At 45.7% G+C, this 25,168-nt stretch overlaps 1 protein-coding gene and 1 long non-coding RNA gene across 3 annotated transcripts in view; one reads left to right on the top strand and one right to left on the bottom strand.

Moving 5' to 3' along the window:
* The window catches only part of LOC130296428 (delphilin-like), a 132,719-nt gene extending 127,988 nt beyond the window's left edge, over positions 1 to 4,731 (bottom strand). The window contains exon 1 of the mRNA XM_056547927.1: positions 4,631 to 4,731. Within this exon, the coding sequence (XP_056403902.1) occupies positions 4,631 to 4,663 (33 nt within the window). The 5' untranslated portion in view covers positions 4,664 to 4,731. The remainder of the gene's footprint in view (positions 1 to 4,630) is intronic.
* LOC130296430 (uncharacterized) lies at positions 1,851 to 10,346 on the top strand. Of its 2 annotated transcripts, none has more exons than XR_008849213.1 (3): positions 1,851 to 1,993; positions 3,249 to 3,327; positions 10,046 to 10,346. It is a non-coding gene; the product is annotated as an uncharacterized LOC130296430 (long non-coding RNA). The 2 variants fall into 2 exon arrangements; XR_008849212.1 differs by having other exon boundaries at positions 3,249 to 3,331.
* Positions 10,347 to 25,168: the final 14,822 nt, after the last annotated feature.

Genomic DNA, 25,168 nt, shown 5'->3' with positions numbered 1-25,168 from the left:
TATTTTCCCCGGGCCTAGCCCAGGAACCAGCGGCCATACCTTGGGTGATGTAGAGGATAACCACGCCCTGACGTCACGAACACAAGGGCAACACATCTACCCATTGATCAAACCCTCACCACACATGTCCCGAATCACTGAGCAGCCGCAACTTTCAACACTGAGTGCGCCTTTAAGACACACACAGTGTTGAAATTGCGCCATAGCGGCACATGTGACAGGAAGGAGACGGCGGTTCCGTCCTGTTACTCCAGCCCAGGCTTCCTGTGTGGCAGCGCTCAATGGGGGCAATGTAAGGGGGCTTAATAATTAATGGGGACAATGTTAGGGGGCATAATAAAGCGGGGCAATGTAAGGGGGCCTAATATTCAATGGGGGCAATGTAAGGGGGCCTAATATTTAATGGGGGTAATGTTAGGGGGCATAATCAAGGGGCGCAATGTAAGGTTGCCTAATAATTAATGAGGGCGATGTAAGGGGGCAAGTCACAGAATAGGACCTAAAATCTAATTTTATTAACTTGCCCCTAAAAAGGAACCTACTGATTCCATAAATGCTCAAAGAGCCACAACAACAAAACACAAGATAGTGATAGAAATATAATGAGCACACAGCTCATACAAAGAGTGCGTCTGATAAAGCTAATAACACAGTGCATAATGCAAGTGAATCAACCACCAATAATATACACCATATACAAATAGAATATTAATATATACACCAGAGTATCCACAGATAAACGTCCTATTGAACCCTATCCCCCATGGCTCAGGTAGTGGCTCAGGAGGGGACAACTGGATGGGTGGGGAGTGGAACCTGATAGTCCCTACCGATAAACTGCTCTAGGACCTATGCCTAGGCGGAATTGTCATCCTAAAAAGGACGGTCCCGCTCCGGAACCTGCCCTGCACTGCTAGGCTACCCCTACAATCACTAACTCACTTGCTAATGAAAAATCACTAACTCGCTACCCAGACCAATCCCTGATGAGTAATGAAGCACTGTAATATTCATAGGATGTCCAGGGGATGCAAACAATTAGTAAGTAGATAGACTGAGGTAGTCAGTAGTTATGAGGGGGGGGGGGGGGGGACTCTCAAAATATATCCCACAGAAAAGGTATAGAGTATTTATTAGATGAAAAACATGTACCTGATGCACATGTATAGCTGTCACACTCTATATATCAAATACAGGGCAATGCACCCAATAATGCACATGTAAACCTATCACACTCTCTATACAAAGGACGGTTAAAAACTACATCAGTGTGCGTCTATCAATGACGTGCACCTGTATTTTCAAAGATAAAACGGGTATACAGAGGTAGAGTATATACATCCTATTGATTAAAGTATAGCATTATCTTTGATACACATCGATTAACCCAACAGACCTGTTCCCCATAACACATCCATCTGTGGAACATATGCGCATAGACCGCAGTCACAATGCTTATGACCGCTGTGCATACAAACAAGGGTTAAAGTAAAGGAGCATGGATACACAAGTGGAAATGGATATCTTTAGATGATTTTTTCTCTCGACGCATTTCTCCTGGCTACAGGTCATCAGGAGTGAGATATAGCCATCTGGCTCGATCCACCGGAGCTATTGTCATAACGATCCAGCTGGAGGTGGCGGCGTTCCAAAACTATTCAGCGCTCCTTATGAACGTACCTGAATGTTCGCGTGCCGACTCTAAAACACACCTCCTTGTCATCATTGGTTACTGCTGGAACGCATGCAAAGTAACATCCCCGATTGCGTGTCAAAAACCGGAAGCAAACATTACATCACTTCCGGTTTAAGTCCGAATGCGTGTCAAAGACCGGAAGTGAGCTCCAAATCACATCCGATCACTGATAATGTTTATCTACTGGTTCCCAAGGGAACCCTGTAAACAAACTATACAATAGGCCAATCTGCTAGCCTATAGCATAGGCATAAACATCTCAAACAGTCCTATGGAGCTGTATCTGTGGATACTCTGGTGTATATATTAATATTCTATTTGTATATGACTACACTATTATTGGTGGTTGATTCACTTGCAGTACGCATTGCGTTATTTTCTTCATCAGACGCACTGTTTGTATGAGCTGTGTGCTCATTATATTGCTATCACTATCTTGTGTTTTGTTGTTGTGGCTCTTTGAGCATTTATGGAACCAGTAGGTTCCTTTTTAGGGGCAAGTTAATAAAATTTGATTGTAGGTCCCATTCTGTGACTTACTAATTTAGCTAGGACTCTGATATCCTTGCTGTGAATGGTCAATGTAAGGGGCCCTATTGATTATCTATGGGGACAATGTATGGTGGCCTATTAATAATCTATGGGGCAATGTAAGAAAAGCCTATTAGTAATCTATGGGGGCAATATAAGGGGGCCTAAAAGTAATCTGGGGGAGTAATGTAAGGGGGCCTGAAAATAATCTATGGGGCAATATAAGGGGGTCTAATAATAATATATGGAGCAATGTAAGGGGGCCTAATGCTATATTGGGACAGTGTTTGTGTCCTGCTACTTTATGGGAGCAATGAGAGGGGGCCTACTTCTCTGAGGGCAATGTGAGAGAGCCTTATGCTATATGGGAGTAATGTAAGGTGACCTAATAATATATGTAGACAGAGGGGCCTAATGCTGTATGGGGACAATGTGAGGGGGCCTAGTACTATGCAGGGACACAGAGGGATCTAATACTATATGAGGCAGTGCAATACATATAGGGGGTTTGTATAGAGGTGAGTAGTGTTGCTCGCGAATATTCGTTATTCGAATATTATTCGCGAATATCGCATATTCGCGAATTCGCGAATTTCGCGAATATAGCACTATATATTCGTAATTACGAATATTCGTTTTTTTTTTTTCTTCACAGTACACATCACAGTGATCACCCCTCTCTGCTTCCAGCTTGTGTGGTGTAAAGAAGGCTGTAATACTACTGTGTGAGACTGGCGCGCGATAATTCGCATATGCGAATATTAGCATATGCAAATTTGCGCATATGCGAATTTTCGAGTATGTTAGTTTTGTATATGCTTATTTTCACATATGTTAATTTTCGCATACGCGAATTTTCGCATATGCGAAAATAAAACGAGAATATATCGAATATTCGCGAATATATGACGAATATTCGTCCATATATTCGCGAATATTCGCGAATTCGAATATGGCCTATGCCGCTCAACACTAGAGGTGAGGAGTGTGCTGTAAGAAGCCTAAAATGTTTATCTTGCAGATTCAGTGGAGACATCTTCATGATGACCCAGGACAGATGTGACAGAAAAGTGAATGACTCCAATAAGAAGACGCCCCCTGTGAGTATGTACCTGTAATCTTTTATAAGGTGTGCAGCACCTATGTACAGCTGGTGATATTTTGCATGGTCACTCTATGGGTAGGGCCACTTACAGCGCATCCACAGCGTATTTGATGTTGCAGAGGCACTGCTGGCAGTCACAGAGCTAAGTCCTTGCTCCCTGTAGCTCTGTGTGTCCGCTCATAGCGGCAGATTTCCCACCAGCAGTCATGAGCCGACAGACGGAGCTACCCGGCCACAGCAGGGAGCATGCTCTGAAATCACCCTGTGACAGCCGGTAGCGCATGCGCAGAGTCAAATACGGTGCAAATGCACTGTGTGTAACCCTACCCTTAGGGAGGTATTGGTCTTTGTATAGTGTTTTTTTATTCAATAACAATATAGCAGTGGTCATGGTGTGGTGCAATTATTTGTCCCTTGTATAATGGTGTGGTATTATTAGTGATACTGGTCCGTGTATAGTGGGTTTTATTTCCTTACAGTATGGTGGTATTATTTAGTCACTGCTGTAGTGATATATTGTCCTGCAGTGGAGGTATTATTTTATGTTTCTGAGCCCGACACTATGATAAAATCAAGCATGTACCACGAGGAGAGGAGGGGAAGGGGGGGGGGGGGGACCTTGAGCTGTGTAAGGGGCCCCAAAATTTCTGATGGCAGCCCCGCTATTACATCAGCCCATAGCTATGTAACAGGCTCAGTGATCCGCTGATGAATAAGCATTCTGTAAGCCAGTGTACCCAAACCGTGTATGTCTAGTTATTGTAAAACTGCAACTCGCAGCATGCTGAGAGTTGTAGTTTAGCAACAGCTGGAGATACACTGCTTGGAAAACATGGCTGTAGGCAGTATTAGGGCTGTAAAGATTGTCTGATTCTGAGTAGAAATAAAGTTTTTGTTCACCGATGGCAAGCAGAGGTATGGAAATTGTTGAAGACAAACAAGCAGCACCAGTTCAATACGTATCAATAAGTAATACTCAATTATTAATTCCCATGACTATATAAATGTGCTCCAAAGAAGGGAAACCTTTGGTGGCGATTACCACTAACCCTCACTACATAGTGATGAAACCTAGACATGCTTTTTTTTTTTTTTTTATCTTAGGAAATCCAATTTATAACAATTTACCAGTTCTCACAATTCATGGGCACGGATTGGGATTGTGGCATTGCTAGTCGTGTGATTCTCTCATAGAGAAGTAACCGGACACCAATGACACCAGTGAAGGCTTAGGTTATCATGGTTGTCTTCCTCGCACCTGTTACCCCTCCAGCTGGCACCAGTTCATGGGCACTTACCTGGGTGGGTACATGCCTTTTGTGGTCAGCCATCTCAATATACTGAAGAGGAGTAGATCGCACAAAGCTGCATATCAGGACCAGCCGCAATGTGTGTGTTGTGTGTTTCCCTGCCACCACTTCCTCCCACCTATTCTCTACAACTTCCTTGTTACTGCTCTTACAATACAAAAAAAAATAATAATTACCTGGGGCCAACGTAAAGGGAGAGTTTTAAAGAGACAGACACAAATGTGCTTTGCTTCTGTATACTGCATAGGAGTAGAGTAGGACAGTTTCCAATACTGCTCGAACCTGTCACTAGACTGCTGTTTATTGCAGCCTGTGTTCTGTCTATGGAGCAGCTGGTGCGGACAGTCATAAAGCCTCCTATGCCTGATAACAGGCTGCAGGGAAACTATGGGTGTCTGATAGTCCCCCATAGTTTCCCTGCAGCCTGTTAGCAGGCATAGGAGGCTTTATGACTGTCCGCACCAGCTGCTCCATAGACAGAACACAGGCTGCAATAAACAGCAGCCAACACAGTGATTGAAAAGGAAAAGTATATTAGGTAATTGTTATATAGAATTTCCTATTATATAGGACGGTGCTGTCCCTGCAGATGAACCTTGTCAGGGCCAGCTCTGTCTATAGGCAAAATAGGCAGCCACCTAGAGCACCCTCTTGATGGGCGTGCTCCTCTTCCCGCCACAAGAAACTTAGCCAGCTAGCATCCGAACCACCTGCTCACAGCTGGCACCACTCCACCATTGCTGGAGTTTACATAAAGACATAAGGAGGAGGTTTGTTACAGTGTGTCACCCCAGTAGTAAGGAAATTACATGAGGATGGGGTTTGTTACAGTGTGTCACACAAATACTAAGGTAATTACATTAGGATGGGGTTTGTTACAGTGTGTCACCCAAATACTAAGGTAATTACATGAGGATGGGGTTTGTTACAGTGTGTCACCCAAATACTAAGGTAATTACATGAGGATGGGGTTTGTTACAGTCTGCCACCCAAATACTAAGATAATTACATGAGGAGAATTTTTTTTTTACCAGGTTTGACCATATACCCTCCTAAGGACAGTGCTGAGGCACCGAAACTAGTAGAGGGGGCACATTTGGTGGTTTTAATATGTGTTAAAGATATCCAGGAATAGGGGAAACTGCAGTTCCCCATATACCAAGGACTAAGGGTTTATCCCCAATAATGTTTATAACTGGATCTGTAACACTGAAATTTGAACTATTGTCACGTGGTGTGCTTTGATGGTTTTATAATTGATTTATACAATTAAAGTTATATTTTAAGGGGTTGTCCCTAAAGGGATCTTTTACCTCGGGCTTCGTGCCCTGGGTTTTGGAAATTTAGTACATGATGAGAAGGTTTGTTACAGTTTGTCAGCGCAGTAATAAGGTGGGGTGTGTCAAAGGGCAGAGACAATGGGTGGGGTCAAGGGGGCGGCAAAATCAGCTTTTGCCTATGGTGACAAAAATCTGTGCACCAGCCCTGAACCTAGTTGTTCTAGGTTTAAACCCCTGGGCCTACAAATCCTGTTCTACATGATGACACGCGAGCCCAGATTTCCCCTCCCGTGCCCGGGGAGGTCAGCATTTCGCTATGTTGGAGACATGCAGAAGAATTTGTTGAAACCTTACATCTGCCATAGACATATACGTCGGCACCCCACCGAAAACAGGTTGCCAACATATACTATAACGGAGGGCAGCGGTTCGAACCGAGTCACTAGAGTAAGTATGGGCTATTTTAAGCAAAATTGACAACACATTTGAGTCCGCTTAACCCCTTAAGGACCCAGCCCATTTTCACCTTAAAGGGGTAGTCCAGTGGTGAAAAACTTATCCCTTATCCTAAGGATAGGGGATAAGTTTGAGATCGCGGGGGGTCCGACCGCTGGGGCCCCCTGCGATCTCTCTGTACGGGGCCCCGGCTCTCGGCCCAGATAGCGGGTGTCGACCCCCGCACGAAGCGGCAGCCGACACGCCCCCTCAATACATCTCTATGGCAGAGCCGGAGATTGCCGAAGGCAGCGCTTCGGCTCTGCCATAGAGTTGTATTGAGGGGGCGTGTCGGCCGCCGCCTCGCGGGAGGTCGACACGCCCCCTTCCCGCGGGCTGTTGGGGCTCCGTACAGGAGATCGCAGGGGGCCCCAGCGGTCGGACCCCCCCCGCGATCTGCAACTTATCCCCTATCCTTAGGATAGGGGATAACTTGCTCACCACTGAGTCACCACTGGATATCTCCTTTAAGGACCCGGGCCTTTTTTTTGCACAGCTGACCACTGTCACTTTAAGCATTAATAACTCTGGGATGCTTTTATTTTTCATTCTGATTCCGAAATAGTTTTTTTTAGAGACATATTCTACTTTATGTCAGTGGTAAATTTTTGTCGATACTTGCATCATTTCTTGGTGAAAAAGTCCAAAATTTTATGAAAAATTTTAACATTTTGAATTTTTTTTACTTTGAAACTCTCTGCTTATAAGGAAAATAGACATAACAAATAAATTATATATTGATTCACATATACAAAATGTCTACTTTATATCTGCATCATAAAGTTGACATGTTTTTACTTTTGGAAGACACCAGAGGGCTAAAAATGTAAGCAGCAATTTTCCAATTTTTTTCCAAGTGAATTTGAAGGGTCTTCATATTAGAAATACCCCATAAATTACCCCATTATAAAAACTGCACCCCTCAATGTACACAGAAATTGTGTTAACCCTTTAGGTGTTTCACAGGAATACCAGCAAACTGAAGGCGAAAATTCTAAATCTTAATTTTTTTACACTTGCATGTTCTTGTAGACCCCGTTTTTGAAATTTTATAAGGGCTAAAAGGAGAAAAAGCCCCCCAAAATGTGCAACCCAATTTCTCTCGAGTAAGGAAATACCTCATATGTGTATGTAAAGTATTCGGCAGCCGCAGAAGAGGGCTCAAAAGGGAACACCTGTGGGGTGTTAAAGCTCACTATACTATTTGTTATATTCTGTGAGGGGTGCAGTTTCCAAAATGGGGTCACATGTGGGTATTTATTGTTTTGTGTTTATGTCAGAACCACTGTAAAATCAGCCACCCCTGTGCAAATCACCAATTTAGACCTCAAATGTACATGGTGCGCTCTCAGTCCTGAGCCTTGTTGTGCGCCCGCAGATCACTTTACACCCACATATGGGGTATTTCCGTACTCAGGAGACATTGTGTTACAAATTTAGGGGGGCTTTTTTTCCTTTTACCGCATGTAAAAATTAAAAGTATGGGGCAACACCAGCATGTTAGTGTAAAGAAAAAAAAATTTACACTAACATGCTGGTGTAGACCCCAACTTTACCTTTTCATAAGGGGTAAAAGGAGAAAATGCCCCTCAAAATTTGTTAGGCAATTTCTCCCGAGTACGGAAATACCCAATATGTGGCACTGAACTGTTGCCTTGAAATACGACAGGGCTCCAAAGCAATAGAGCGCCATGCACATTTGAGGATTATTTTGGGGATTTGCATCCATTACTAAAATACCCTACGGCAGTGTTTCCCAAACAGGGTGTCTCCAGCTGTTGCATAACTCCCAGCATGCCTTAACAGTTAGTGACTGTCCGGCAATAATGGGAGTTGTTGTTTTTCAAAAGCTGGAGTCTCCGTTCTGGAAACAGTGCCGTACAAGAGTTTTTATTTTTATTTTTATTGGGGGGGGGGGGGGAGGGGTAATTCTGTAGGGGTATATGTGTTTGTAGTGTTTTACTTTTTATTGTGTTAGTGTAGTGTAGTGTTTTTAGGGTACATGCACACGGGCAGGGGTTTACAGTTAGTTTCTCGCTGGGAGTTTCAGCTGCGGCGGAAAATTTGCCGCATCTCAAACTTGCAGCAGAAAACTCGCTGTGCATTCACATAGGGGGAGGGGGCAAACCTCCAGCTGTTGCAAAACTACAACTCCCAACATGCACTGACAGACCATACAAGCTGGGAGTTGGATTTTTGCAACAGCTGGAGGCACACTGGTTGCAGAACACTGAGTTAGGGCACAAACACTGTTTCACAACCAATGTGTCTCCAGCTGTTGCAAAACTGCAACACTCAGCATGCATTGATAGTCGAAGGGCATGCTGAGAGTTGTAGTTTTGCAACAGCTAGGGGCACACTGCTATAACTCCCAGCATACCCTTAGGTAGTCTGTGCATGCTGGGAGTTGCAGTTATGCAACAGCTGGATGCACACTTTTTCATAGAAAAAATGTGCCTCCAGCTGTTGCATAACTACAACCCCCAGCATGCACAGACTACCAAAGGGCATGCTGGGAGTTGTAGTTGGAACTCCAGTTGTTGCAAAACTACAACTCCCAGCATGCCCTTTGGATGTGCATGCTGAGAGTTGTTGCTAAGCATCCGCAGGAGGTGAACAGGCCTCACCTCCTGCTGTATCCTGCTGCCGGGACAGCCGCCGCTGCTGCCATTGCTCCTGCCGCCGGGACCGCCAACGCTGGGACCCCAGTTGGGCCATGGAGAGGGAAGAGACCCCCGCCGGCTCCAATCGCCACCCAATTCGTTCCGACCAATCAATCATGTGATCGTGAGGTGGCCACCTGTGCCACCTCACTCCTGCTGGGTAAGAGTGAATGCCCCATTCACCCTTTTTCACCGGGTCACCAGAGACCCGATTGAGCCGGAATCGCCGCAAATCGCCGGTCTGACATAAAGGGGGGGGGGGAGGGGGGTTTGCACGGGATGCCTGCTGAATGATTTCAGCAGGCATCCCGGTCCGGTACATGTACACCCATGGTCCTTAATTGCCAAGGAGCCAGAGTCCTTAAATTGTTAAAGTAGCCCATACATTCCAAACAGAGGCCAATTAAATGAATGGCATCCATTGCCCTCTGTACAAGTGGCAAGTTGACAGATACATCTGACGGAAGCACTAACACAGGGTGGATCTAGCCTTAGTGTTACATAGTAAAAGGAGCTGGGTCCCCAAGCAGCACATAGTATTTCGAGAGAGGAGCATGCAGATCTCGGGGAGGATCCCCCCAACATGTAATAGGAATGTGGACCCCATTTGATGCTATATAAGGAGCAAATTACCCCATCATTTGGCTGTCAAGAATGATGGGTGTTGTAGTTTTAAAACAGCTTGTAAGCCAAAGATTGGGGCAGTGTTTCCAAACCAGGGAGCCTCCAGCTGTTGCAAAACTACAACCCCCAGCATGCCGGACAGCCAAAGTCCGGGTATGCTGGAGGTGGTAGTTTTGCAACAGCTGGAGGCACCCTAGTTGCCAAAAACTGAGTTTGGAATACTAACTTTGCGACATCACTAAACCAAGAGGTTATCCACCTGCTCTGTACACCTGCTCTGTATATATGTTAAACGGTTTCTGGATCACTTTCACATTTTCATCTCTTTACCTTTTGTACAGACAGAAAGAATTCGATGAGTCAATAGCCAAAGGGGAACAAAATGAAGTCAACGTTCAGAGGAAAAATGTGCAGTGTTCTAGTGACATCTAGTGGACTTATGGGAATTTGCAGTCACAAACCATATGCACAGCAGAGTCCTGTATTTGGAGGCTATGCAACTTTTTAGCAAAAAAATATTAACAGGATTTAACCACTTAGAGGACTGTGCCCTTTTTCATTTTGCATAAAAAATCATAACACTTTCAATTTTCCATCTACAGACCCATTTGAGGGCTTCATTTTTTTGCCACCAATTTTAGTTTGTAATGACATCAATAATTTCATCATAAAATCTATGTTAAAAAAAATTCTGGATCACTTTTACATTTTCATCTCTTTCCCTTTTGTACAGACAGAAATAATTCGATTCATGACGAATGCGAATATCGCTGTGATTCTATTGCGCAAATCGCTTCATTAAACTCCATTTAGTGTGGTCCAGTCTCCAGGGCATCTAAAATGGTGGATCCAAATGTGAGGACATGGGGCAAGGAACTCTCGGAAGGCAGGAACAAGGGTTGGTGGGATGACCCTTAATCACATGCAGGATGCTGCCTATCAGCAGTCAGTCACCCCTGTGATGTCACAGCCCTGTATAATCGGCAGCCATATTCCGGCCAGTCATTTCATCCTTTCACAGCAGAGAGATAGGACTGTTACACAGAATAGCATTTTCCAGCAGCGTTTCACCTCCTAGCCACGTCAGCGTTTTTACTGAAAATTATTTTTACTGCAGCCATTAACCTCCCAGTCACTTTCTACAGCAGTGTATTACAGAGAGGGGCAGATATCTGTGTGTTGCCTCATACATTTGAAAGAGCTGCCTCAGCTTGAGAAATCTTAGTAGAGGATAGAAGAATCATTTTTCAGCGCTACTCTATGTCTTTGTTCCATGACAAATGGTCTTCTGGCTATACTAGTCTGTAGACGGTCTAATACCCAGCAGTCCATTCCTAATAGTCTTTGAGAGAGTGCAATTTTGGGTTTAGTGCACAGCGACTATGTGCTGCAGCACTGTTGTGTACTGCTAATGTTAAGTTTAAGCGTATTTTAGCACATTTTTCTGCCCTCAGAAGTGCATACCACATACCTACATCTAAGTAGTATACTATTTTGTACCTGTTAATCTGTCAAGGGCCTAGATACTGTGAAAGGCCAGGCAAAAGTAATCACCGGCTGGTGTTTTACTCCAATAAGTTTTTTAAGCGTACTGTAGCGCATTTTTCTGCCCTCATAAGTGCATTCCACATACGTACATCTAATTAGTGTTGTTTTTTGTTTTTGTTTTTTCAAAATGTGAAAAAACGTTTTCTGGATCACTTTTACATTTTCATCTCTTTATCTTTTGTACAGACAGAAATAATTTGATGGGGAACAAAAGGAAGCCAATGTTCAGAGGAAAATGTGCAGTGTTCTAGTGACCTCCAGTGGTCTTATGAGAATTTGCAGTCACAAACCATATGCACAGCAGAGTCCTGAATTTGGAGGCTATGCAACTTTTTAGCAAAAAAATTTTGTTAACAGGATTTAACCACTTGAGGACTGGGCCCTTTTTCATTTTGCCACTTTTGTTTTTTCCTCCTCGCCTTCAAAAAATCATAACACTTTCAATTTTCCATCTACAGACCCATATGAGGGCTTGATTTTTGTGCCACCAATTTTAGTTTGTAATGACATCAATAATTTCATCACAAAATCTATGGCAAAACCAGTAAAAAAAATATTTGTAGGGTAAAATTAAAAAAGAAAAAACAACTTTTGGGGGCTTCCAATTCTACAATAAGCCATTTTCAGGAAAAATTACACCTTATCTTTATTTTGTAGGTCCATTCGATTAAAATGATACCCAACTTATATAGGTTTTATTTTGTTTTACTTATGTAAAAAAATGATAACCTTTAGCACGAATATTAGTACATTTAATATGGTCTTCTTCTGACCACTACTTTTTAATTTTTCCTATACTGTGTGAGGTCTAATTTTTTGCGCCATGATCTGTAGTTTTTATTGGTACCATTTTTGTTTTGATGGGAATTTTTGATGACTTTTTATAAATTTCTTTAGGGTATACAAAGTGATAGAGATGAGCGAATCGAATCTGACGAGCCTGAATTTGTTACGAATTTCATGAAAAATTTGATTTGTAACGAATGTGAATATCGCTACGATTCTATTGCGCAAATCGCTTCATTAAACTTCATTTAGTACAGTCCTGGCTCCATGGAATCTAAAATAGCAGATCCAAATGTGAGGAGATGGGGCAAGGAACTCTGGAAAGGCGGGAACAAGGGTAGGTGACCCTTAATCACATGCAGGATGCAGCCTATCAGCAGCCAGTCACTCCTGTGATATCACAGCCCTATATAATCGGCAGCCATATTCCGGCCAGTCACTTCATCCTTTCACAGCAGAGAGATAGGACTGTCAGTGCTTTGTGTGTTACACAGAAAAGCTTTCTCCAGCAGCGGTTCACCTCCTAGTCACGTCAGCGTTTTTCACTGAAAATAATTTTTACTGCAGCCATTAACCTCCCAGTCACTTTCTACAGCAGTGTATTACAGAGATGGGCAGAAAGCTGTGTGTTGCCTCATACATTTGAACAAGCTGGCTCAGCTTGAGAAACCTTATAGAGGAATAATTTTTCAGCGCAACTCTGTGTCTTTGTTCCACAACAAATAGTCTGCTGGTTAAACTAGTCTGTAGACGGTATACTACTCAGCAATTCATTACTAATAGTCTTTGAGAGAGTGCAATTTTTGGTTTAGTACACAGCGACTATGTGCTGCAGCACTGTTGTGTACTGCTGGTGTTGTGCAAAAATAAGTTTTTTAAAGCATATTTTAGCACATTTTTCTGCCCTCATAAGTGCATACCACATACCTACAACTAAGTAGTGTACTATTTTGTACCTGTTAATCTGTCAAGGGCCTAGATACCATGAAAGTCCAGGCAAAAGTAATCACCGGCTTGTGGTTTACTCCATTACTTCTTGAAGCGTACTGTAGCACATTTTTCTACCCTCATAAGTGCATACCACATACCTACATTCAAGTAGTGTACTATTTTGTACCTGTTAATCTATCAAGGGCCTAGATACTGTGAAAGGCCAGGCAAAAGTAATCACCGGCTGATGTTTTACTCCAATAAGCTTTTTAAGCATACTGTAGTGCATTTTTCTGCCCTCATAAGTAGCGCACAATTTTGTACCTGTTAATCTGTCAAGAGCCTAGATACTGTGAAAGGACAGCCAGAAGTACACACCTGCTGCTATTCGAATACAGTTTTATGCGTAGTAAAGCGTATTGTACTCCCCTCATATACGCACTAAGTATGTCAGGCAGAGAATTGCCAGGGTGTGCACAGAGTAGTGGCAACGGCCTAAATTCTGGCTGATCTTCTCACAGAAGGAGAAACAGCCACTGGTTGAGGAGGTGTTTTAGAGGTGTTTTTACAGCTAGTCCTCTCCGAACTTGAAACACTAGACCCAACAGTACATCAAGGCCACCATTTCATCATGCCTTGCAAAACCTTGAGCGGGACCAGTCCCTGGTCATAAAACCCTCTGACAAAGGAGGGAATATTGTGATCATGGACTGGTCCCAATATCATGCCATGTGCCTTAGCCTCCTCTCTGATACCAACAGCTATGAGATCTTGAGTCATAATCCAACAGAGATCTACCTTACTGAGCTCAAGCAGTTGGTAACTGGAGCTAGGGCTGCTAACCAGTTGAGTGCTGATGAGGTGGACTTTCTGATACCACGTTGTCACGATCACACCCTATCGGTCCAGCCAAGACATTAGAGAGAGTGTGATGGTGCAAGGGTTAAGGCCATCAGACCGCTGGGTATCCACTACTAGTCCCAGCAAGTCACCAAATTAACCCTTAGATAAACGTGTTTCCACCAGAGCTGCCTTCAGAAAGGTAAGCTCATATATTTAGAGATCAAAGACCAGAGCTGATTAATTAAACATTTAATCTGATAAAAGGTATCACAGTGCTATAGACAAGACAAGTTCAGAAAGCAAAAATGAAGTTCTTACAGCATGATGGTATAGCCATCCTTGTCAATGAGAGTCCAGCTCTTGTCAGCTTTGGGCACAGCCTTCAACAACCAGTTAAGTCCAGCATTTTAAGTCTTATCTGCTTCTTTGGAGGGAAACTACATTCCTCCCTCCCTTCTGATCTCACCAGGTGGGGCATCTCTCTTCCTGACCCCTTATCTGTTTGATTATATGATGGGACCAGTTTGCATGACTTCAAAGGAGATACCAAACAGCCAGTAAAATGCAATTTTACCCCCAATAAAATGCAATACACAAAACACACAGTCTGAATGACCCTCACCCCCTAGGTCTTGGATAATACATAGATACAATTATAAAACACATGTATGTTTCCATAAGCAGGCCTTGGGCCTGATAACTCCCCCTTAAGATGGGGACAGAGAGATCTCGCCTCTCCAGGCTGATAGATCTGTCTCCATTAACCGTCTATTTCTTTTCTTGACACCACAGGCCCTGCATTCCCAGGCAAATATGGCACTGAAGGGGCCTATTTCCTCATTTAGCTGCCTTTTCTTTGTAGCTAAGAGCTGTGGATTGATCTCTACATTCTGAAAGGATCCCTGGCTCTTAGCTTACTCCATTAGGTCCAGTAGGGGATCACTACCCAGCCCTTCCTCTGGTGCACCGCATACACTGGGTACCACCTCCTCAGGGTCATAGTATGCCATATTAATGTGGTACTGTCTCTGCCTCTGACCTTTCTCATCAAGGGCAACTACATATGTGGTGGGTTCTAGGCACTGCAAAATGGGGAAGGGACCCTCCCAGGCAGCCTGCAACTTATTCTTCCTAATGGGGTTCAGAATAATTACCTTCTGTCCCACTTCATAGACCCAGTCCCTTGCATTGTGATCATACCAGTACTTCTGCCTGGACTGTGCTGCTGTGAGGTTGTCATGTACCAGCCCAGTCAATGTCTGCACCCTGTCCCTGAATTTCAGAACATACTCCACCACAGAAGTCTCAGGGGCAGGTAGCCCCCCTTCCCATTCTTCCCTAACTAAATCTTGGGGTCCCCGCACTTTGTGACCATATAATAACTCAAAGGGCGAGAAACCTGTAGGCTCTTGGGGTACCTCCCTGTAAGCAAATAACAGATGAGGTAAATTCTTTTTCTCAGTCTCTGCCCTCCGATTCTCCAAATGTTTTTAGCATTTATTTCAAGGTGCCATTGTTATCGGACACTCTGTCCAACCAATGTAGAGGGTTGTGATCAGTTATGACAGTAAAATCCCTGCCATACAGGTATGGCTGTAATTTTTGCAAAGCCCAGACCACAGCTAGACATTCCTTCTCTATGACTGCATAGGCCACTCCAAAATTTCCTGCCAGGGGGGTCTCATGGGCCAACCTCAGCAGCTCTTTCCTGTACTGCCTAGAAACCACTAACGGCCTTTCTCCCTCCTGGGCCCCTAGCATGCCTTTGGAAAGGGACTCCCAGTACAAGATATCATTTTCCCAATATACCCGATGCCCCTCTGAGTCAACATCTGTATGTTTAGCACGTTGTTTCAGCCCTTCAAGGGAAGGGTCACTGCGCAGAGCTTCCCGAAAATGCTCATTTCCCTCCCCCCATCTTGGGGCATAAGGGAGCACATTTCCCCCAGGTGAACTAGCATCTCCACCTTCCTCTCCCTCAGTTCCAGACATAACAATGTTACAGGCATCATAAACAGGACTATCACTCCTTCCCTCCTCCTCCTTAGGCTCACAGGATTGGGACATATAACTCACTGCTGGTCCCTCATCCTTACATGTCACCAGGGGCACACCAACCCCTCCCCCTAGCCCATCTCCACTAGGTTTTGGCACTCCCTCCCAGTTACCACATTTCACAGTGTCTCCCAAAGTCTCGCACAGTAGCTAAAAATGAACAGGGCTCTCTCCTAGCCCATCCGGTGTGCAGGTAGTGTCCTCTGGAGCATAATGACAGAGCATCCGACCCAAATAATTCCCCAGCAGAACATTAACAGGGATGTCCTCAGAGACCCCCACCTCCCGCAAACCTTTGCCTGTACCCCAATCCAGGCACACACGGGCCATGGGCACAGCGGGCCGCACACCTCCAATTCCTTTTAAAGCCATGGTTCTTCCAGGGATGATGTCCTCTGTATCCACCACTTCAGGCCGCACCAAGGTAAAGGAGGCTCCAGAATCTCGCAAACCCACTGTCACCCGGTCACCCACAATTACACTCTCCTGGATATCCGCTCTTTTCTCGACCGCTCCGGAGATGCAGCCTATCAGTGTTCACTGACCCCTGTGATGTCACAGCCCCTATATAATCGGCGGCCATCTTGCCTCTCTTCGTTTCATCTATGTACTCAGATGGAGAGGACGGGACTGCGTGTGTGTGAATAGCTCATACCACAGCGTTACACTGCAACTGCTAGTCACATCAGCATTAGGGAAAGGCAGGAGTGCAGATTGCTTTGATGTTACACTGAGAAGGATCATTGATTGCTAAACCTCCTATTCACGTTATTGAGCATTGCAGCAGAGAGGTGCAGATAGCTGTCAGCTGCCTCATACAGATCTCCAAGCTGCCTGAACTTTCTGAAGCATCTCATCTCCTCATTTTTCAGCCCAATTGAGTTTATTTTTATTTGCTCCACAAAACATCTGCTGCTCAGAATTGTGTGACAGAGTGCAATTTAGGGTTTAATCCCTGGATTTTTTTTTGTGGTACTGCACTGTTGGGTCCTGCTGCTGTTCAGAAATACGTGATTGTTCAGTGGACTGTAGTGCATTTGCACCATTTTGTACCTGTTAATCTGTCAAGGGGCTACATACTGTGCAAGTCCAAACAATAATATTCACCGGCTGTTTTATTTTTTTCAAACAGTTTTTTCTGCGTATAGTTACGCATATATAACTGCCCTCATCAGTGCATACCGCATAGGTACATGCAAGTATTGTACCATTTAGTACCTGTTAAGCTGTCAAGGTGCTCCATACTGTCAAAGTCCAAACAATAGTATCCACCGGCTGGTTTATTCCAAAAATACAGAGTTTTTTCTGCTAATAGGCCCTCATCAGTGCATACCGCATAGGTACATCCAAGTATTGTACCATTTAGTGGCACACAGAAGCGAGCAGCCGGCACAACTACCCCTAGATTCCTAAGATCGCACTCTCAGCTAGTGCAGCGAAAATGAAAGACGCCCTGAGCTCGGGCTCCACAGTTCCCTTAACAGTGCTGGCAGGCACTGTAACCCTTCGGGTTCCAAGTCCCTAATGAAAAGACATCTTCGTATCAAACATATGTAGAAAGCAGGGACGTCACTCACCGGGGTACTTTGCCGATAATTCTTTATTTCTTTAAGGTGCAAAGACAGACATGGTGCACGGACGTTTCCAAGGACTCAGCTAATCAGAGTAAGACTGGGTGACAGCTGTTGCGCGTGCGCATTCACGCTTCTTCAGACCCTTCTTCAGGTCTGAAGAAGCGTGAATGCGCACGCGCAACAGCTGTCACCCAGTCTTACTCTGATTAGCTGAGTCCTTGGAAACGTCCGTGCACCATGTCTGTCTTTGCACCTTAAAGAAATAAAGAATTATCGGCACAGTACCCCGGTGAGTGACGTCCCTGCTTTCTACATATGATTGTACCATTTAGTACCTGTTAAGCTGTCAAGGTGCTCCATACCGTCAAAGTCCAAACAATAGTATCCACCGGCTGGTGTTTTACAAAAATACAGAGTTTTTTGTGCTAATAGTTAGGCATATTACTGCCCTCATCAGTGCATACCGCATAGGTACATCCAAGTATTGTACCATTTAGTTGCTGTCAAGGTGCTCCAAACCATCAAAGTCCAAACAATAGTATCCACCGGCTGGTGTTTTACAAAAATACAGAGTTTTTTCTGCTAATAGTTAGGCATATTACTGCCCTCATCAGTGCATACCACATAGGTACATCCAAGTATTGTACCATCTAGTACCTGTTAAGCTGTCAAAGTGCTCCAAACCGTCAAAGTCCAAACAATAGTATCCAACGGCTGGTGTTTTACAAAAATAAAGATTTTTTTGTGTGCTAATAGTTAGGCATATTACTGCCCTCATCAGTGCATACCGCATAGGCAGTGGCGTTGCTAGGGTTGGTGTCACCCGGTGCGGTAGAAAATGGTGTCACCCCATACCTACCCCCTCCCCCCAGTAAGTTTTTAGCCTGTTGTGACAGACACCACTGTTGTAGCGCATTGTTAGAAATTCCAGTATAATAATCAGATATACCAGTTGCCACAGAATAGGAAAGTGTTAAAGAAGTTTTCACCATTGAAATATACAGCTCCCAGAATTACTTAAAGGGGTACTCCACTGGAAAACATTTACTTTTATATCAACTGGTGCCAGAAAGTTAAACAGATTTTTAAATTACTTCTATTTAAAATCTTAATACTTACAGTACTTATAAGCTGGTGTATGCTCCACAGGAAGTTGTGTAGTTCTTTCCAGTCTGACCACAGTGCTATTTGCTGACACCTCTGTCCATGTCAGGAACTGTCCAGAGCAGGATAGGTTTGCTATGGGGATTTGCTCCTACTATGGACAGTTCTTGACATGGACAGAGGTGTCAGCACAGAGCACTGTGGTCAGACAGAAAATAAATTAAAAAAGAAAATAACTTCCTGTGAATCGCTTATACAGCTGCTAATACGTACTGGAAGGATTAAGATTTTTAAATAGAAGTAATTTACAAATCTGTTTAACTTTGTAGCACCAGCTGATTAAATTTTTTTTTTTCCAGTAGAGTACCCCTTTGAGCAGTGGTGAGGTTATGCTGGGAGTTGTAGTTTCACTGACCATAACTGTAGAACTGACAAGTGACTACAGCTCTGATAGGACACAGAGAGGAGAATGTACAATGATATCAGTGACTACAGGTGACGTCTTCTCTATAGTGAGGAGAATACACAATGATATCAGTGACTACAGGTGACGTCTTCTCTATAGTGAGGAGAATGTACAATGATATCAGTGATTACAGGTGACGTCTTCTCTATAGTGAGGAGAATACACAATGATATCAGTGACTACAGGTGACGTCTTCTCTATAGTGAGGAGAATACACAATGATATCAGTGACTACAGGAGACGTCTTCTCTATAGTGAGGAGAATACACAATGATATCAGTGACGTCTTCTCTATAGTGAGGAGAATACACAATGATATCAGTGAATACAGGTGACGTCTTCTCTATAGTGAGGAGAATACACAATGATATCAGTGACTACAGGTGACGTCTTCTCTATAGTCTTCCCTTATCTAATTCAGATGGTACATACCGCCTGGTCCAGCTAAAACTTCTGTCTGTAGAATGTGACGCCCAGATGTCTCCTCACTATGTCAGCGCATTCTCATCCTCTATATGAAAACAATAATTATTATAAACCTGCCAGACACTGTATCCTCTAAATATAATACTACTATACACTATACTCTTTCATTATAAACCTTCCATACACCATACCCACTGAATATAATACTACCACACACTGTACATTCTGAATATAATACCAACACATACTGTACACTCTGAATATAAATCTGCCACATACTGTACCCCTGAATATACCGCCACACACTGTACCCACTGAATATAATACTACCACACACTGTACATTCTGAATATAATACCAACACATACTGTACCCTCTGAATATAAATCTGCCACATACTGTACCCCTGAATATAATACCGCCACACACTATACCCTCTGAATATAATACTACCACAAACTGCGCCCTCTGAAAATAAATCTGCCACATACTGTACCCTCTGAATATAAATCTGCCACATACTGTACCCCTGAATATAAATCTGCCACATACTGTACCCCTGAATATAATACCGCCACATACTGTACCCTCGGAATATAATACTACCACCCACTGCACCCTCTGAATATAATACTTAGAGATGAGCAAACTACAGTAAATTCAACTCGTCACAAACTTCTCTGCTCGGCAGTTGATGACTTATCCTGCATAAATTAGTTCAGCTCTCAGGTGCTCCGGTGGGCTGAAAAAGGTGGATACAGACCTAGGAGACTCTTTCCTAGGACTGTATCCACCTTTTTCAGCCCACCGGAGTACCTGAAGGCTGAACTAATTTACGCAGGATAAGTCATCAACTGCCGAGCCGAGAAGTTAGTGACGAATCGAATTTACTGTGAGTTCGCTCATCTCTAATAATACTACCACAAACTGCGCCCTCTGAATATAATACTACCACCCACTGTGCCCTCTGAATATAATACTACAACACACTGCCCCCTCTGAATATAATACTACCACAAACTGCGCCCTCTGAATATAATACTACCACAAACTGCACCCTCTGAATATAATACTACCACAAACTGCGCCCTCTGAATATAACGTTGCCATACACTGCCCCCTCTGAATATAATACCACAACCAAAGTAACACCCCTCAACATCCGTTAGCTGATGCTATTACCACGGGAGGGGGGTATTGGTGGTGTTGCTAGTGGATGATAGGGGTGCTACTACTGGGGGGGTGTTGCTGGAGAATGATGAGGGTGCTACTGGCCATCCCCCCTGGCAGTATCACCCCCATCGTCCATCGGCAGGATCATCCTCCTGGCAGGAGCACCTCCATCATCCACCATCAGGATATGTTGATGGAGGTGCTGCTGGGGGGGTGTTGCTGGTGGATGATGAGGGTGCTACTGCCAGGGGGGGGAGCATTAGGTAGGCAGCAGTGCCCCCACATTAGGTAGGTCGCAGTTTCCCCACATTAGGTAGCATCTATTCCCCACATTAGGCAGCATAGATTCCCCACATTTGGTACCAGTTCCCCCACATTAGGTAGGTACCAGTTATCCCACATTAGGTAGCAATTTCCCCACATTAGGTAGCAATTTCTCCACATTAGGTAGCACAGATTCCCCACATAAGGTAGCATAGACTTCCCACATTTGGTAGCACAGATTCCCCACATTAGGTAGCATAGACTCCGCACATTTGGTAGTAGTTTCCCCACATTAGGCCGCAGGTTCCCCATAATGGGTCAAAGTCTCCCCACAATAGATCGCTGGTTATACCCCCCCCCCCCCCCCCCCCACACACACACACACACACAAAAAAAACACATACAACACAGAGAGACAAACACACACACACACACACAGTCAGAGAGACACACTCACAGACAGACACACACAGTCACACAGTCACACACACACAGAGTCACACACACACTCAGAGAGTCACACAAACACACACAGTCACATACACACAGTCACACACAAGCATAGATAGAGACAGACAGACAGACAGAGAGACAGACATACACACTCACCCATCCAGCGCAGCGATCCTTCTCACCGGGCGCCGTGCGAGTGACGTAACTCACGTCCTCCTGCGCGGCCATGCGGTGTGACGTCAGGCCGGCGCAGACGTGGGAGCGGAGGACGGGCACAGTACTGGTGAAGGTGCGGGGGGGGGGGGTGATGACGGACGGGCGCAGAGTGAAGGTGAAAGGGGGGGGTGGTGATGACGGACGGGCGCACCGCACACACAGCGCAGGGGGGGGGGGGGGGTGCTGACGGATGGGAGGCCGGTCGGGCACAGATGGGGGGGGGGTGCTGCGGAGCGTCTTGGTGTCACCCCATTAGGTTGGTGTCACCCGGTGCGGGCCGCACCCCCCGCACCCGGGTCGCAACGCCACTGCGCATAGGTACATCCAAGTATGGTACCATTTAGTAGCTGTCAAGGTGCTCCAAACTGTCACAGTCCAAACAATAGTATCCACCGGCTGGTGTTGTACAAAAATACAGAGTTTTTTCTGCTAATAGTTAGGCATATTATTGCCCTCATCAGTGCATACCGCATACGTACATCCAAGTATTGTACCATCTAGTACCTGTTAATCTGTCAAGGGCCTACATATTGTTCAAGGACAGCCGTAAGTAATCACCTGCTGCTGTTCTAGGCAAATACTGTTTAAAGAGTAGTGTAGCGTATTGTAATGCCCTCATAAACACACTAAGTATGTCGGGCAGAGAAGTGCCAGGACGTGCACAGAGGGGTGTCAGAGGCCTAAATACTTCAGGCAGAGTTGGCAGCAGACTTGGGGCGAGTGGCAGCAGGAGTCGCAGCGAGAGGCCTGAGCTCCCGTTATCAGCCAGCGGTCGTGTCTCCACCAGCAACCCATTTGCCGTCGTTGATTGGTTAACACGCTCATCCACATCATCACAAGTGAGATCTGACACCCCCAGTCAACAGTCGGTGGGTTCCTCAGACACAACCCTCAGTTGGCATGGCCCGGGAGCAGTCCGTGTCCTCCCATTGCCTTTGTCCTATGCTGTTCCCTCTCCTAAAGAAGTATCTTATGCTGTGGGTTCAGCTCCACTATTTACTGAGGACGATCCAATAGAGGACAGTCAGCAGCTACTGGACAGCCAAGAAGGGGAGGAGACATGCGCCGCTTGCTCCGCTAGGCGGCCAAGTAGTGATGCGGAGAGTGACGTGGGAGGCGATGTTGCAAGTGTTCAGGGTCCTGAAGCAGACACTGTTGGGGAACCTGAGGAGGACATCAGTGACGTGCACACAACTGTTGATGATGATGAAGCCGATCGCAATTCATCATCATCAGGAGAAGAGAGTTGCAGGTTGCCCTTGAGGCAGCAAGGCGGTAGCACAGTTGGCAGTCAGCATGGTGGCAGTAGTGGAAATTCAGGAGCCAAACATGCCTGGGGGAGACCACCTGCTTCGCGGCATCCTACCTTTCCGGGAGGTAGTGGAACAGGGGTTCCTGGAGACGGCGCCAGTAGCAGTCAATTAGTGCGGACTGCGAGTGGGAAAATCAGCTACTCGGCGGTGTGGAAGTTTTTCATTAGGCATCCGGAGGAGGTTCACGTAGCCACATGCAAGATCTGTCGGCAGAAGGTGAAGCGTGGCCAGGGTCCCAATGTCGGCACCACTGCCCTGCGTCAACACATGCTTCGCCACCATAAAGCGGCCTGGGAGAACCGTGGCTCCGATGTAGTGGTCCAGCCTGCTGCATCACCCAGTGGCCATCCGCTCCCTCCTTCATCCAGCCAAGGCTCCACCACCTCAGCCGAAGGGAGCTGTGTGTCAAACCCTCCTTCTGTCGCTCCTGCTTCTCCCGCTTTTAGTCAGCCATTCTGCCAACATTCCATCAGCGAAGCCATGTCCAAGAGACAACAGTATGCGCCAACTCATCTAACGGCGCTGAAGTTGAATGTGCTTCTGTACAAGTTGCTGGTGTTGCAGTCCCTCCCTTTTCAAGTGGTGGACTCTGCACCTTGATGGCTTGTGCCGAGCCGAGGTGGAGAGTCTGAAGCCATCATTTCTTTGCGAAGAAGGCAATACCAGCCCTGCATAAGTTTGTACAAGAGAAGGTGGGCCAGTCCTTGAGCCTGTCGGTGTGTTCAAAAGTGCCGACGTGTGGAGCTGTAACTACGGGCAGGGACAATACTTGTCTTTTACGGCTCACTGGGTAAATGTGGTTCCTGCACAGCCACAACAGCAACTTGGACAGGTCACACCGCTTCCTCCTCCAGGCTCTCGCTCACAGGCAGTTGGTCATGTTACAGTGTGCGACGCCGCCTCCTCATCCTCCACCGTGTCCTCGGCCTCCACTGCACGGCCACATCTCGGTTGCCCTTCATCGTACCATGTGTGTAGGGCACGGCGGTGTCAAGCTGTTCTTCACATGGCTTGCCTTGGCGAACGGAGTCACACAGGGGAGGATTTCATTCGTAAAGAAATCTGAGTATGGCTTACACCACGAAATCTGGAAATGGGAATCATGGTGACCGACAACGGGAAGAACATTGTGTCCGCGCTGCGACAAGGAAGTGTGAAACATGCGCCCTGCATGGCACACATGTTGAATCTGGTTGTCAAGCATTTCCTCAAGTCTTCCCCCCATTTGCAAAACATCCTGAAAATGGCAAGGAAACTGTGCATGCACTTCAGCCACTCGTACACCGCCAAACACACCTTCCTTGAGCTGCAGCTTCAGAACGGTATTCCACAACATAGTCTTATTTGTGACGTTGCCACATGTTGGAATTCCACCCTCCATATGTTGGACAGACTATGCGAACCAGGAAAAGCCATCACCGATTTCTTGATGATCCAAGCAGATAGGAGTACTCCCCTGTATAACTTAAATGTGAACCAGTGGCAGCTCATACATGATACCTGCCGTTTGCTGAGGCCCTTTGAGGAAGCCACATTATTTGTGAGTCGCCTGGATTACGCCATGAACGACGTAATTCCACTCCTACATTTCCTACAACAAATGATTGAAACCATGGCTGGTCACGGCAATGGAGACGTTGCGCCTACATCTCCAGGCTACATGGGCCCTGTGGGGGCTGAACTGGAGGAGGATGATGAGGGGCAGAGCGGAGCACAGTTTAGGTTGGATGAGATGGCCGGTGTGTTTCTAGTCTTCGGACAGGAGAGGAGGAGCAGGAGCAGCCAGAGAAGCTGGAGGGTTATGAGGAAGTTGAGACAGAGGACCCAGACACACCGTGACAGTATGCAGTGGAGATGGAGGCAGGTAGTCCCTCCGAGTCACTGGCGCAAATGGCACGATGCATGCTCAGTTGCTTGCGTAGTGACCCCCCAATTGTCGAAATTCATCAGCGGGATGACTTCTGGATTTCCACCTTATTAGACCCTCGCTACCGTCCCAAAATGGGGGCCTTTTTTACACCCACTGAGAGGGAGGACAAACTGACCTACTACAGAGAGTTTCTACGTAGTCAGTTGGCTGATGCCTATCGGCCACACGGTCCATCCACTCGCAGGTCTGACTCGGGGGGCCCTCTGCGTTCACCTTCCACTGCCATGGCTGCTGGGGAGGGGAGGGGTGGCAGGAGCAGTACCAGCTCAATCAGCAGTCTACAGTCGCTGATGAGTAGCTTTCTTCACCGCATAGTGAAGCAACTCATCAGCAGCAGGTAGACATGGAGTAGGACCTGAAGCAGCAGGTGGTGGCATACCTTG

This window comes from Hyla sarda, chromosome 12, assembly GCF_029499605.1.
Source record: "Hyla sarda isolate aHylSar1 chromosome 12, aHylSar1.hap1, whole genome shotgun sequence".
Lineage (NCBI taxonomy): Eukaryota > Metazoa > Chordata > Amphibia > Anura > Hylidae > Hyla > Hyla sarda.
This window is presented reverse-complemented; position numbering and strand designations above follow the sequence as displayed.